General features: G+C 37.9%; 1 protein-coding gene across 5 annotated transcripts in view; it reads left to right on the forward strand.

The window, feature by feature from the left end:
* HDAC8 (histone deacetylase 8) overlaps nt 1-14,950 on the forward strand; it is a 267,136-nt gene that overhangs the window by 4,469 nt on the left and 247,717 nt on the right. For all 5 annotated transcript variants that reach the window (XM_081276968.1, XM_081276969.1, XM_081276965.1 and 2 more), the window contains exon 4: nt 571-712. In XM_081276968.1, coding sequence (XP_081133094.1) covers nt 571-712 — 142 coding nt within the window. The remainder of the gene's footprint in view (nt 1-570; nt 713-14,950) is intronic.

Here is a 14,950-nt window from a genome sequence, read left to right on the forward strand (position 1 = left end):
GATGTTGCTCAGTGGTTACATGCCCCTGAGTTCAATCCTCAGTTACCATAACAGACAAACTGAATGATGGGTCACTTGGAGGAGAAATCTTTCAGTTGCTGTGGCCCTACTGGCAGCACTCAGATCTTAGTTTGGCTGTATATATACCAATTTAGTTGCCCCACAACCTTATATTTTGAGTACAGACTGAAGTTCTGGTTAAGTTTTCCACTCTACCCCTCATTTTTAAAACTGTAAGCAGTCAATGGAATAATCTAAAGAAAACAGCTTGGGTTAGTAAGATACTGAATTCATGAACAAAAGACCTGAGTCCTAGGCCTGTTCTATGTGAACACTGGCAAAGTATATCATCTCTCAGGTCTTGGTTTCACCATCTGAAAGATGAAGGTTTATCCTTTCTAGCTCTCACATCTTAAGCTCTTTTCTTCCCAATACTGGAAATGTTGCTATCTGAGTTGGAGCTAGTGTTAGCACAGTAGTTTTTTAGAAGACTCTTGTTATCACACCTCAACCTATTCCCCCTCTTCCTCCAGTTCATCTTTAATTAATTCTTCTGATATTTGCTCTCAGGTTATGACTGTCCAGCCACTGAAGGGATATTTGACTATGCAGCAGCTGTAGGAGGGGCTACAATGACAGCTGCCCAGTGCCTGATTGATGGGATGTGCAAAGTAGCCATTAACTGGTCTGGTGGATGGCATCATGCAAAGAAGTAAGGAAATTACCTTTCTGCTCTCTCACCCTTTCCTTGAGTCAATTTCTCAGTTATGTAAACTCTCATGATTATCATATTGATGTTTACTGAGAAATGTGTATATCTAGTACTTTACAAGGAACTCTGAACAGATGCAAGTAAAATAGAAGATGACCTAATGTAATGGAAAGTACACTATCAAAAGTCAGGTCACCTGGACCCTACACCTAATTTTTTCTGCTACTTTGGCTGACTAAGTGGGACAAATTAACCTCCCCTAGGCCTCAGTTTCTTACTCAATAAAACAGGCAGGGCAAAGGATATAATTGGATAGTCTCTAAATTCCTCTTCAGCTTTCTAGAAATTCCCTGTGTCAACTGTCTTATTCTCTAGAAAAAATTAACAAAATTAGAATAATCACAGAACACCAGAAATTATGGTACCAATGTATAATATGTATGAGCTGAAGAGACTTAGGGGAAAATTAATCATGGAGGTCTTGAGAGAGATGCATTTTAGAACTAATTCTTTATAGGCATGGCAAATAGATTTTTGAATAGGTAAAGAATTGATGAGAATAGATTTAGAACAAAGAGCTGAAGAACCTAGAAGGAGGCTTATGGTTGCCAACTCTAAAGTAAGAGTCAATGTACAGTTAGATGTTTCTCTAAGGAGAAAAGGCTTGTGAAATGACTCTTCTTAGGTACTCCTTGGGGTTAGAGGAAAAGTCTTTTTGGAGTTTTCTGTTAGCAATTCAGATAGTGATACTGTGTCTGATGAGAACTGCTGGGCCTCCAGCATTTGGTGTCTTGTTTGCTTTCTCAGTAGTACTTAGTACACATTGGGGGAGAAGGACTTTTAAAACTGAATGTATCAATCTGCTGAGTAAAAGGAAGCAGCTGTGGTAGTGACTGCCAATGTGTCATTCACAAATCGATTGTTCATGCAACCAACCATGGCCTTGTTACTCTTAGGTACAACAGAGTCAAAAGCAAATAGCATTTGTTTTTCCAGAAGAAAACATGGCACAATTTTAGCATATACAGGTTAAGATAGTAATATGCTATTATTTTGATCAAATTGACAGATTTCATGACAAAGGAAGACCTTGAAAAAGTTCAGTACTAGAATGTACTACTGAGGCAAAAGGGAGGACCCATGATTAATAATACATTTTACATGGTCTTAAAAACAACGAAAAACAGCCTCCAATTTGTTAGCTTTAGTTTTATTTTTTTCAAGTTCAAAATAAAGATGATGATCCCTAGGAGAAAAAAAAAATGACTCTCTTCTCCTTCATGTTGCACAGTGAAAGGAGAAACCCAAGTTTCTCTGAATTAAGGACTTTAATGTCCTCTTGGGCTTAGTGAATGGGGAATAAGAATGGTGTGGTATCATAGAAAACACATGCACCTCAAAGTCAGATCTAGTTTCTCATATATTTAAATATATGACAGAAGGCCTGCTAGGACCTGGAGTGTGCAGTGGAGTCTCAGACACCTGCCACTTCTTACGACTGTTTTGCTGCCAAACGACACACACTATCTTGAGCCACTCATGTCTGTCTGAGCTGTGTGCACGTTTGAGCATACCCACATATCATTATCTTAACTGTTTCAGGCATCTTCTGACCGGTCCTTTCAGCTGATCCTGCCTGGAAACATGCCTGCAATGAATGTAAATTACTGAGTTTCTAGGGATTGCCTCAGTTCAGGTCTGAATTCCAGGGTGTTCTTGACACCTCTAGAACATCTCTGAAGATGGACTACAGGCCAACAAGCTTACATTTAACCAGCACTTCCCTATTATAATCACAATATTTGTTTAAACCTCTTCGTCCTCAAATACAGGTACAAATTCGTATATGCCATTTATTCATTGAATAAGCATTGATTAAAATCTTACTATATTTTAAGCATATGTTTATCATTGCTAATAAGCAAATATGTAGAAACTGAAGCAACGTATATTTTTCCCCTACCAAGTTTGAAAAAAACTTTGTAACGAATATATCCAGGTGCTAGTAGGATTATAAGGAAAGTGACCCAACCCTTTGGGAAACTTTGGAAGTGTTAAGTGTAGGAAAAAAAAATGTTTTTAACTGTTGACCTAGTAACAAGATTCTTGGCAATATGTTCTAAGGAAATCAACAATCCTGCCCTCAAGAAATTCATATCTTAGGGATAAGACAGCAAATGATTTCATTTGAAAATTAAATAAGTGATTTTCAAAGAAAATTCTGTAAAAGGAGAGTAATAAAGAATGAATGCTAGTAGATATTAAACATATACAACTAGAATAACGAAAACACTGATACCACTAATATTAGATTAGACAGGTAATATGTAAGAGTTTATTATAAAAGATGAATTGCACGTGAATGAGAATAGAAATGATTGTTCATAAATAATATTGTGACAGCTTGAAGAATTTATACCCTCATCCCCATAATAAACTAACATAAGTGGCAGTTGGATTGAAGAGTTAAATATAAAAAAGCTGATTATAAAAACTGAAATGAATGAATATTTATCAAGCTTCTAACAGGGACTCGTTTTCTAAGCTTAGGAAGTAATGGAGAATATTCTCAAAGGAAAAGATCCAAGCTGACTATATAAAATTTTAAAACCAGTATTACTTTTTAAAGTTTTTGGACCATTTTAAAAATAAAATCTAAACAGACTGAAAAAGCCTCTGTGACATAAATGTGACAAAGCTTGGGGTTTATATTATCTAGGGCCTTCAACACAGTATAATGTATAAGAAAAAATATGAATAGATAATTTACAGAAAAGTTTAAGTACAACTGGAAAACATGGGAAAATATTCATCACTACTAATCAAAGAAATTCAAATTAAAACAACTAGTTAAGCCTCTTTTTTAGTCTGAATTAAGCAGAAATGAAAAAGATGGTACTCAGTCTACTGGTTAATTATGGTTTGATCAACCTCTTAAGAAAGCATTTTGGCAGCCAACATGTATTAATGTCCTTTGATCTAGTAATCCTACTTCTGGGAATATTCCTAAAGATAATAATTCAAAATATGGAAAAATATTTTCATATAGAATAACATAAAAAAAATTTAAATTGAAATAACATTGGGGCTGTGGTTATAGCTCAGTGATAGAGTGCTTGCATGGCATATGTGAGGAACTGGGTTCAATTCTCAGCACCACATATAAATGAATAAAATAAAGGTCCATCAACAACTAAAATATTTTTTTAAAAAAATGAAATAACATTAATGTTTAGCAATAAGCAAATGGTGAATCTAATCCATGGAATATTGTGCTATCATTTTTGTTTTGTTTTTATGTGCATGTGTATTTGGGTACTGGGAATTGAACCTAAGGCCCCATGCATGCTAAGTACACACTACCACTGAGGTACACCCTCAACCCTGTACTATTACTTTTAATGATGATTATTAAGATTATAAGGTATTTCAGAGAAATATTTTATGTGTGTTAATAAAAAACTAGGTCTTAAAATTGTGTGTACATTGAAGTTATCACTTTGTAAAACACACACGTAAGAGAAAAAAACACTGGGAATGATGATGATAATCTTATGATGGCAAGATTTTTCATGATTTAAAAAAAATTTCTCTATTTTCAAAATTTATGCAATGATATTTTATTACTTTTACAGCTAAAAATTTTAGCAAAATAAAGAGGCAAAAATAGTCATAGCAAATACAACAAAAAGTTTAAAAAATCTTTTCTAATTGGTTTAGCATGAATATTTAGATTAAATGATCAAAAGACATGGACAATTCACAGAAGCTGATACAAATAATGAGTAGGAAAAATATTTTGCATTATAAATGCTTTGAGAAATTAAAACAATATTCTTTTCTACCAAATTTGAGATGACTCTTGGCAATCTAGTCTAAGAAAATAAACCAATCCAAAATATGGTAAATGTGTACCTGAAGATGGTACTGTCTCTCTTACTTATAATAGCCAATAAAAGGGTGATGGAAGGGAGATAAACATTCAACAATAGTGGAATGGTTAGATAATATGCTGTAACATATTCACTCTATGGGATATTTTATAGACATTAAAATAATGGTTAGGGTAACTACTACGTAAGTAGAAAAAATGCTCATCTTATAATGCTGCTTTTGGTTTTAAAGGGCAAGTGGCTATATCATACATTCACTCAAACTCTAGTAAAAATATAGACATATGAAAAAATTTAGAAGGAAATACAACAAAAGAATAACAGTGGCTTTATGAAGATGGTGATAATGGAGATTATAAAATATGAAATATGTTTTGTATATGTACACATATACCCTGTGTTTTTCCATTTCCTATATTTTCTCCAATGTGATTATATTACTCTTATGAATAAAACTTTTATGATACAAACTCTTATGTCAATACAGGAAATAGTGACAACACAATGTTGTGAGCATATACTAGCATTCATGTACATGGTAGTGTGTATAAAAGAAGGAGTAAGCCTTTGTTTTCCTATTGGTGGGGATGGAGAAATCTAAGCAAAGGAAATGATGGCATCATCACAGCAAGAGTAAAGGATATTTGGAGAACCACAAGTAGTGAAATGTGGCCAGAATGTGAGGGCAAATAAAATAAGACCAGATTACAAAGGTTTTGTAAGCCAATACTAAAGATTTGGACATTTTTTTCAGGGATTGGTGGGGATTCACTGTCTTTAGGAAGGGATTCAATGTGCTAATTACATTAGAGGGAAGTGAGAATCCCGCTATATGTCAGATGCTAAGGAAACAAAGAGGTGTATATAAGGTTATTATTTGAGGGCAGCTGGTACCAGACAAAAATGTCACTTGTTGAATCCATTTAAAAATTGGACCAGCATTTTAAAGTAAATAGTAAAAGTGGCAGGGTTTGTTTGGGATGCTAGCTTGAATAACTAAAAACTATAAACTATGTTCTTTAATCTTATTTCATAAAATTGAGTACTATGTACAACCATGTGCTAATCATTACAACAGACAAAGAGTGTATCAAAGATTGATATTTTTTGTTTGGGGCCCAATATTTCAAACAAAATTACATGATACTTCAAGATGGTATGTTTTATTTCCTGAGAAACTTTTTTTTTTTCCTTTGCAAAAGCCCTCTGATAGAAGGGATTCTGGTTATTATTTTCTTCCTGAAAAACTTTTGCAGCTTGATCATTAAGAGGTTTGATTTTGCCAAAACATTCAAGGATTTCATCAGTTTTCCTGAGGGCTTCTCCTAAATCAACTTGGTATTCAAATCACTGTCTTTTTTTTAAAATTATTACCCATATTTATTTTTCTCCTCTTTAATTGTGAACTTGTCTAAAAGGTCCTTGTTGTGAGTTTTGTGTGCTGGCTTCATGATATCCTGCATCATTTTATAAGATTTACAGTTTCACTTTGTGACAAATTTACATTGACTTGCTAGCTAATATATCTGACAACCCACATAAGATAAAATGAACAGATGGATGGGCTAGGTGCTAGCGTTTAAAGGAGTGGGTTGTTTGAGCTGAGACTGATATAAGTAGTCAATTCATTGGCAAATATTTTCATGTTAGATGAGCTTTGGTATCTGTAGGGAACCTTAAAAGCTTGGTACTGCTAGGATAAAGAATAAATGCTCAGTAATAAGAACTCCCTGTATCAGTAAAGGTCTAATGCAGTGTTTTTCACACCAAGGGCTGTGGCTCATTAATGGTGCATTATATCAGCTTATGGTGCTACAATCATCATTTTTTTGATGTGAACATGGGTTGCATGAACTTTCAGGATGGAGTGGTGTGTATTTGTGTGTATGAGCCTGGTAGAGTACAATGACTGTAAATTTTGAAGACCCAGATGTGAATCCAGTCTCTACCACTTAATTAGTTGTATGTGTAGCACAGGATTGTTTCAAGAAGAGCATATGCAGAAGCACAGATTTATGAAGATGGGGGGAGGGGCAGTGCTTCCAAGTCTGCCATTAAAGCTGGAATCACAAAAGCTGGGGTTGTGGCTCAGTGGTAGAGCGCTCGCCTAGTATGTGTAAGGCCCTGGGTTCAATCCTCAGCTCCATATAAAAATAAATAAAATAAAGTTATTGTGTCTAACTATAATAATAATAATAATAATAATAATAATAATAATCTGGAATCACAGGCTTGTGTAGGCAAGTGGCCAGAGGTAAGGTTGGAGCAGAATGAAGGGTTCTTTTACATCAAGCTAAATAGCTCAGACTTGATCCTTTAGATCAGTAGTTGTTAACCTTTTTGGTCATGGACCCCTTCAAATAGCGATAAAACCAGTTTATATCTTTTCTAGTAAATGTACAAGTTTTTTCTTTATAATTTCAAAAAGTCTAAAGATTTCCCAAAGCCTATGCATGGGTCCCAGGTTAAGAACCTTATCTTTAGGCAATAAGGAGTCACTGAAGGAATTTTTGGCTGGGAGGAAGTAATACTGTCAGATTTGCATTTCAGAAATATAACTCTAACAATAGTCAGCTAATAAATCAGGAAGAGAGATTATTGATAGAGAAATCTGTTAGGACCTTGCTGTGATAATCTATCCAAGATCAGATGGAAGCAGTAGTGATGAGCACAGAAGAGGGAAAAATTCAGGAGTCTGTTAGTAGATAGAACAGGTAGGAATGGTGACTAATTAGACACACGTGATAAGGTAGAAGTTCCTAGACCTTATGTGCAGATGGCTGAGTCAATCATGTTACCATTAACCAAGAAGACAGGGGTAAGGACTGATATGCTTATGTAATATTGCATTGAAGGTGTCTGTTAGAGTGCTGATAATAGGTTCCATCCCAGGGCGTCTCCACCTTAAATACGCATGTGAAATTTCTGGAGATCTTGTTAAAAATACAGATTCAGAAGATATGAGGTGGAACCTGGGAGTCTGCATTTATAATAAGTTCCCAGGTGATACTATCCATTGCCAACCTGTAGACTATACTTGGAACAACAAGAGGCTGGGGCTCAGGAGAATCTTCACTGAAAACACAGGATTGGGAGTTAATAACACTATAGGTGGTAATTAAGGAAATAGACCAAATCACCTCAAAAAGCTGTATAGAATAATAAGGGAAACAAAAAAAAATAGTGAGCCTTGTGGAATGCCAGTGTTTAATGAACAGGTATGTAGGTAGCTTAGTGTAGAGCTTATACTTAGCATGTGTGAGGATCTGTGTTCCAACCCCAGCAACACACAAACAAATTTATAAAGGCAGGTAGTAAAAGAAAAGGCTACAAAGAATCTTGAGAAGGATGATCAGAGAGATTAGGAAGAGAATCCACAAAGATTTTTTTATCATAGAAACAGAGGGTGAATTTCAAGAAAACATATTTGAATGAATGACACTGTATAGCATTTAATCTCAGCAGGGGAGATGTTGCCTCCAAAGGGAGTAAAAACTGATTGTTGAGGGTGAAACAACTTTGATGTTACAGTGGTTTACGGGCCTCCAAAGGACCACAGTACATAAACAGATATACATAATATCTGTGATATCAAAATTTCTTTTTTTTTTTTTAAAGAGAGAGTGAGAGAGGAGAGAGTTAGGAGAGAGAGAGAGAGAGAGAGAGAGAGAGAGAGAATTTTTAATATTTATTTTTTAGTTCTCGGCGGACACAACATCTTTGTTGGTATGTGGTGCTGAGGATCGAACCCGGGCCGCACGCATGCCAGGCGAGCGCGCTACCGCTTGAGCCACATCCCCAGCCCTCAAAATTTCTTGATGGGGGATTTAGTTAAGAAAAGCTGTCTAAAAAGACTCCTTGGGATTGGGTGCAGTAGTGTGCACCTTTAATCCTAGTAACTGGGGAGACTGAGGCAGAAAGATCACAAATCTAAGGCCAGCCTGGGCAACATAGAAATGCCCTAAACAACTTAGTGAGAACTTGTATCAAAAACAAACAAACAAAAAAGATGTGGTGGCATATATCCAGTGGCTCCAGAGGCTGAGGCAGGAGAATTGCATGTTCAAAGCCAGCCTCAGCAACCTAGTAAAGCTCTGAGCACCTTAGCAAGAGAGACCCTGTCTCAAAATTATATATATATATATATATATATATATATATAATTATATATATATATATATATATATATATATATAGAGAGAGAGAGAGAGAGAGAGAGAGAGAGAGAGAGAGAGAGAGGCGCGCTGGGTATGTGTCTCAGTGGTTAAGCACCTCTGGGTTTAATCCTTGATACCAAAAATAAATAAATAAATAAAGGGCTGGGATTATAAATATACAGGATAAATGTTCATAAATGTTCAACCAGTTTTTAGAAAAAAAAATATTTGTTTTACTGTAATAGCCCATTAATAAAGGCTTTTCTAAATAGAAAAAAAGGTGAAACGGGGGTATGCCAAGGAGATAAGAAGGTGGGGGAATATTTCAGAAAGCCACAATAGCATTTATAAAAGCAGGGCAATGGAAATTTTTAAAAATAGTAAGTAAGAAAAAGCAATGTAAAATAAAAAATGGAGCAATGAAATATAGCTTGGTGGATTTAGGGAACTACCTGTAACTTCATATTGCTGGAAGGGTAAGGAAGGTATAAAGTGGATAATGATATAAAATGAGGTAAAAACATCAGAAATGGATCATGAAAAGCTTCATATATATCAGAACCACCCAACTGAAAAATGTAGGTTTCCAGGTCTCTCTCAGAGGTCTTGACTTGCTAGGTTTGATATGATGCATAGGACTCTGCACTTTCTAACTCTAGGGGTGACTCTCACACTTTGAGAAAACCTACTGTTGGAAATGGGGAGCCACTGAAAAATGTAAAACTAAATTAGAAGGTAACGTGGTTAGATTTGTGTTGTATGGCGACAACTTTGACCAGAGTTATAGAGTGTGGACTGAAGGAGGCAGAGGTAAAGAGACCAATTCAGGAAATAGCAATCCCATTGAAAAGGAATGAAGAGCAATCCCATTGAAAAGGAATGAAGACCTGAACTGAGGCAGAGCAAAGAGACTAAGGAATAGAGAAAGATAAAGGCTGGCATGGGGAAGCTTTTAAAAATCAAGTATTAGCCAGGCACGGTGGCACATGCTTAAAATCCCGGTGGCCTGAGAGGCTGAGACAGGAGGATCTCGAGTTCAAAGCCAGCCTCAGCAACTTAGTGAGGCCCTAAGCAACTCAGCAAGACCCTGTCTCTAAATAAAATATAAAAAAGGGCTGGGGACGTGGCTCAGTGGTTAAGTGCTCCTGGGTTCAATCCCCAGTGCCCCTCCCCCAAAGAATCAAGTATTAATGATTGAGTGGATATGGGAGGAGATGACTGTTGAAGAAGATATTCAGGTTTCAAGCTTGTTTGATTGAAGTCCCAAACAAGATAGGATAGTATTAATAACAATAACTAACACATTGAACTACATGCTAGTCACTACCTTACATGCATTTTCTGATGTCTCCTTACAACAATATTAGGAAATAGGTACTTTTCTGCAAGTACAAAGAGGTTAAGTGACTTATTTGAGTTTAGTAAGTGGCCAAGTTGAACATCAAACCAAGACAGTCTGATTCTTCAAACTGCATACTTAACTATTACATTATACTACCTCAATAAACAGGAAAAGGTGGTGTGCAGCAAAGGTAATACCCAGGGAAATTGCACATCCAGATTTGAAGATGGGAGTAGAAAGTTAAACTGGAGAAAGAGATGTGTTGCCAGTATATCAAATAGTTGTGCACACCACAGAAATAGTAAGTTACTTAGGGAAAAAATAAAGACTGAGGAGAAAAAGAAAGTAGAGCCCAGAATCCCAAGAAGCCCCAATTTGTAATGGGAAAGTGAAAGAAGAGGTTCCAGTCAGACCAGCTGAAAAGTAAAACAAAGAGGGGTAACCAGATGATCAAAATAGGAAATGGTCATGGAATCCCAAGGGCGCAAGAAAAAATTGAAAAAAGAAAAGAGCTCTCAGCAATGGCATGCCCTGTAAAAGGGCCAATCTAGGTAGGTACTAAAATGTCAGTCATTTTTGGCAATCAAGGTGTTCATGAATGACCTTGATCAGGAACTTAGAGAGTAATGAGAGTTCACCCCAAAATATTGAGGGGTGAGTTTGAGTAAGAAAGAAATAAAAAGAGTAGCCAAGGGAAAGTAAAAGTTGAGGGATAGCTTGTTGGTTTGTTTTATTTTAAAATATTAAGAACATTTACAGGCAGAAAGGAAAATACCAAAAATATGAGAAGAATAAGCAATGGAGCTAAGTCTCAGAGCAGGCAAGAGAGAACAGGGTAAGCGGCTGTCAGAGAAAAACCACCTCCTGTGAAACCAGAGTGAAAGAAATCAGGGAAGGGTATGACAGGAGTGTGGGGGTACCTGCTAGCAAAGTAGTGAAATGACTGGCTGATGGCCTCTGTTTCTCTGTAAAACAACTCTTGCCTTCTCATGTCACTTGTTCACAAACCTCTTTGGATCCTTGGATCTTGCCTTCTGTAGTGAGTTTCTTAGAAATTCATCTTGTCCCATCCAGATTCCCTTAAAAGAACTCACCTTATCTATGTAAACATGTGCCAGGAGATTATTAAAACCCAGCACAGAACAGTGACTCCCAACCTTCAGAATTTGTCTAGATGACATCTTGTTTGTTCACATTGAGGGACTATTCATCATCCTTCTACCAGCCACTTCTGGTGTCCCTTACCCTTTTTAGTTCAGCATCTCAACTCCCAATATATCCCTGTATCTCCTGACAATACAGGTAAGACCTATATTTCTAAATCAGCTACATCCTTCTTCCTCCCAGTTCTTTTATTTATCCTCTTGTCCCAAGACATTGCAGCCTTTTATCTGGCAGCATGGGATCTTTGCCAGCTAGGCTCCCTTTCCTGCATCTCTGCCAGAAAAGGAAGACAATGTAGTCCTGGAATGTGGTTGGTTTCTGGGATGTCCACTTGGGGGCAGTGAATGATAGAGTCATAAAGCTCTATACTGTGTCTTGGCAAGCTCTACAAGAATGTAGAATGAGACCTCCAGCTCTTAGTTACTGTCCACTTGGCAGTTAAGACCAAAGCTACTGGATCTATAGTCCTAACAGCTTCACCACCTTATGCATCAGATGGAATGTGAATGGAAGTGAATTGTACTAGAGTTCCGATTCCCCAAAGAACTCTATGCACAATATAACTCAAGTGACCTCTTCCTGTACCCCTTCTACCCCAGTTTCAGCCTTTTCAGATAGATACCTGCATGGGAAGGAGGCCTGGATTCCAAGTCAGCTGCATTACCTCACCAGCAAGGATGATCCTGCCTTCATCCAGGGAGAGCATGTCCCTGTTGCGTGCTACTCATATGCATTCCATGCTGGCACTTGCAGAACAGGAACATCACTACGTGGAATCAACAGGCCATTAGCAAAGTAGCCCAGATCATTCTCTTAATTCATCTACAACCCATAAGGCACAGAGCCTCTCCATCAAAAAATTGTTCGGCTGGCCACCAGAATAGGAATCCGCTAAGACATACTTTGTCCCTGTGGTACTCCACCCTCATTCTCTAAGGGATAAGATGTGTTCCTGTTGTTCTTACTGAACTGGGAAGATAATATATCACTGGTTCAGTGTCATACAGAAATTATAATTCCATTTTTTACTAGCTCCAACAATTATGACTTCTCTGTGCCTCAGGGTCCTCATTTATAAATTGGAGATAAGACTAGTACCTACCTTATAGAGTTATAAGGATTAAATGTGATGACTGCATTAAAGAGCTTTGCAAAGAGTCTGGCATATAGTAAGTGTTTGCTAAAAGCACTATGTCCAAGACTGGTTCATACTCAAGGGGTCCTAGACAACCTCTCTAACTCCCTGTCCAGCTGAAGTTAGGCCTGGTATCACCACCCACGACACTTACACTTCCCTTTTTTCCATATGCCACTTCTGGCTGAGAGCACACTACTCACTGTTGCCCTTAAAATTCACATCTTTTGCTTTGTCAGTTTTTCTGCCAGCCTCTCAGTACCTCCTACTCTACCCTCTAATATCACAGAGAATTCCATTTCTAGGCAAAGCCCCCGTCAGCTGGCCCCTCATGCTGCTAGGAAACAACTCATAACCATAATGCAAATACAAATACTGTCTGAGACAAAGACTTCCCTAATTGATAATGGTGACTTTGAGGTACCCCTGAATACCCAGAACTTATCCTACTACCAAAAGAGCAGATGCTCTCTGAATCTAAATCAAGACCTATAAAGCAAAGCTTTTAGACAGCATCTTGGAGCAGTTTTCATCAGATCCTCCATCTCCTCACATTAGCCTTGATACTTTCTAAAAATAAAATTCAGGGAGTTCTTCCTTATCAAGACTATCCCATCCTTAGTGTAGTGATTATCTGAATTCCTTTCTCCTGATCAAAAGAACCTCCAAAACCAATTCCATAAGGCTCTGGCCTTCACAGAAAATTCCTATACAGCACTCCTGCCTCTATCCAGTGAATGAGATCTTGACCCCCACAAACACCAGAAAGTAAAATTACCTGGGAAATATTTTCATACATTCACATACTGTGATGATAGATTCTGTGGGCTAGATGGTAATTGAGTGATTACATTAGCACCATCTCTAGGCCAAGCCCCCAAATATGAAAATGATGCATTTGCACTATATTCTATTCTGCCAGAGTTTACATAGTGCTGTATAAGTCATAAGGCTTTCTGAAATGAAGTCCCCTAGGATGATTAAAGTTATCAGCAGTCATCTACCACATCTGCATCTTCACTACCCCAGTATCCATTCTTCTTAAGAGAAAGGAATTTGGTTCCCAGACACAAAAATGACCTTCTAGTAGGTTAGGGCTTTGTTTACCCCAGCTCTGGCCTGTACCCTTGAATACGGTCATCACCTTGCAAATGTAGGATGGGGGTGGGAGTATTGTCCTGTTGCAGGAGGACCTAGGCACTTTGATCACTGTCCTTGCACCAATTCCCCTGGAAGTTGATCCTAACCAAGGTCAATTACCCCAAGAGGGAATAAGCATTCTTAGTGATCAAGGCCACTTTTAAGATAGTGAGACACTTCCTTTAAGAAAGACAGGCAGCTTGTGATCATGAGCTCAAACCATTGTAGCCTAAAGCAGCCTGGGAAGACTTGCAGAACTCAGAATACCAAGGGGGGAGTGGAAGTGGTAGCAGCCTGAGAATGTCACAACCATTTACCCCCAGCCATAGCATGGAGAGCAGGCAGATGTTGTAGTACATAAAGATCCAAGTCCATTAGAGGGCAGCCCATAGGCTTATGTTCGAAGATGCACCATGCTATTAGAATTGGGGGTTGTCTGTGCCCATGGGCACCATTGCAGCAGGCCAACACATCCTATTCAAACTTTTCATGTAATCTAGCTTTGCACAGTGGCAGTATCGTAGCCAATGAGGTTTATCCGAGGCGCGATTATTGCTAATTCAAACTTTGCATGTAATCTGATGGAGCATGTTTCAAAATGTGACCTGCAGATTACCTGCATCTTTTTTTTTAATTTGTATTTATTTATTTATTTTTAGTTATAGAGGGACACAATATCTTTATTTTGTTTATTTTATGTGGTACTGAGGATCGAACCCAGTGCCTCACGTGTGCAAGGCAAGTGCTTTGCCACTGAGCCACAACCCAGCCCCAACTATCTGCATCTTAATCCTAAAGTGAAGATTTCTAAATCAGACCCTCTAGGGATATAGCCTAAGCATATTTATTTCTAACTCGTGCCTCCTAAGTGATTCCAGTACACAGCTAGTTCAAGCTCCTGGTCTAAAGGGCCTTCTGTTTGCTCCACATCTGACATAACCTCTAAGGTCCCTCTATTTTTCCTACAATTGAAGCAAAGACAGTCCAAGATAACCTTCAGACCCTTGAGACATTGTCCCAATGAACTTCCTTGCAGATTTTCTGTCCTTCTACATCTATAACACCTTCAAACTGGTGGTGGATCCCTCTTACCCTATTAACCCATCAACTGCTGTCTTCTTCATCTTGAAGATTTAACCCTTTCAAAAGTGCCACAGCCATCTACTCTGCAGCCATCACCACATGGATTAGCCAGGTATGGGGGGGGGTGCAGTACTATTGCTGCTCCAATGTATGACCTGACTGGTTAAACTCCTCAGGATTCATTTATAACAACTTGCTACATCCTTCCTCCCAGACCTCACCCCTTTATGGTATCTGTCTTTGCCAGACCACTATTGCCCCAGCTAGTTGCTGGAACCATCAACACCCTAGAATCTGTTCAATACTTGGGCCACCCAAATCTGG

The sequence above is a fragment of the Spermophilus citellus genome, assembly GCF_964194105.1.
Source record: "Spermophilus citellus genome assembly, chromosome: X".
Lineage (NCBI taxonomy): Eukaryota > Metazoa > Chordata > Mammalia > Rodentia > Sciuridae > Spermophilus > Spermophilus citellus.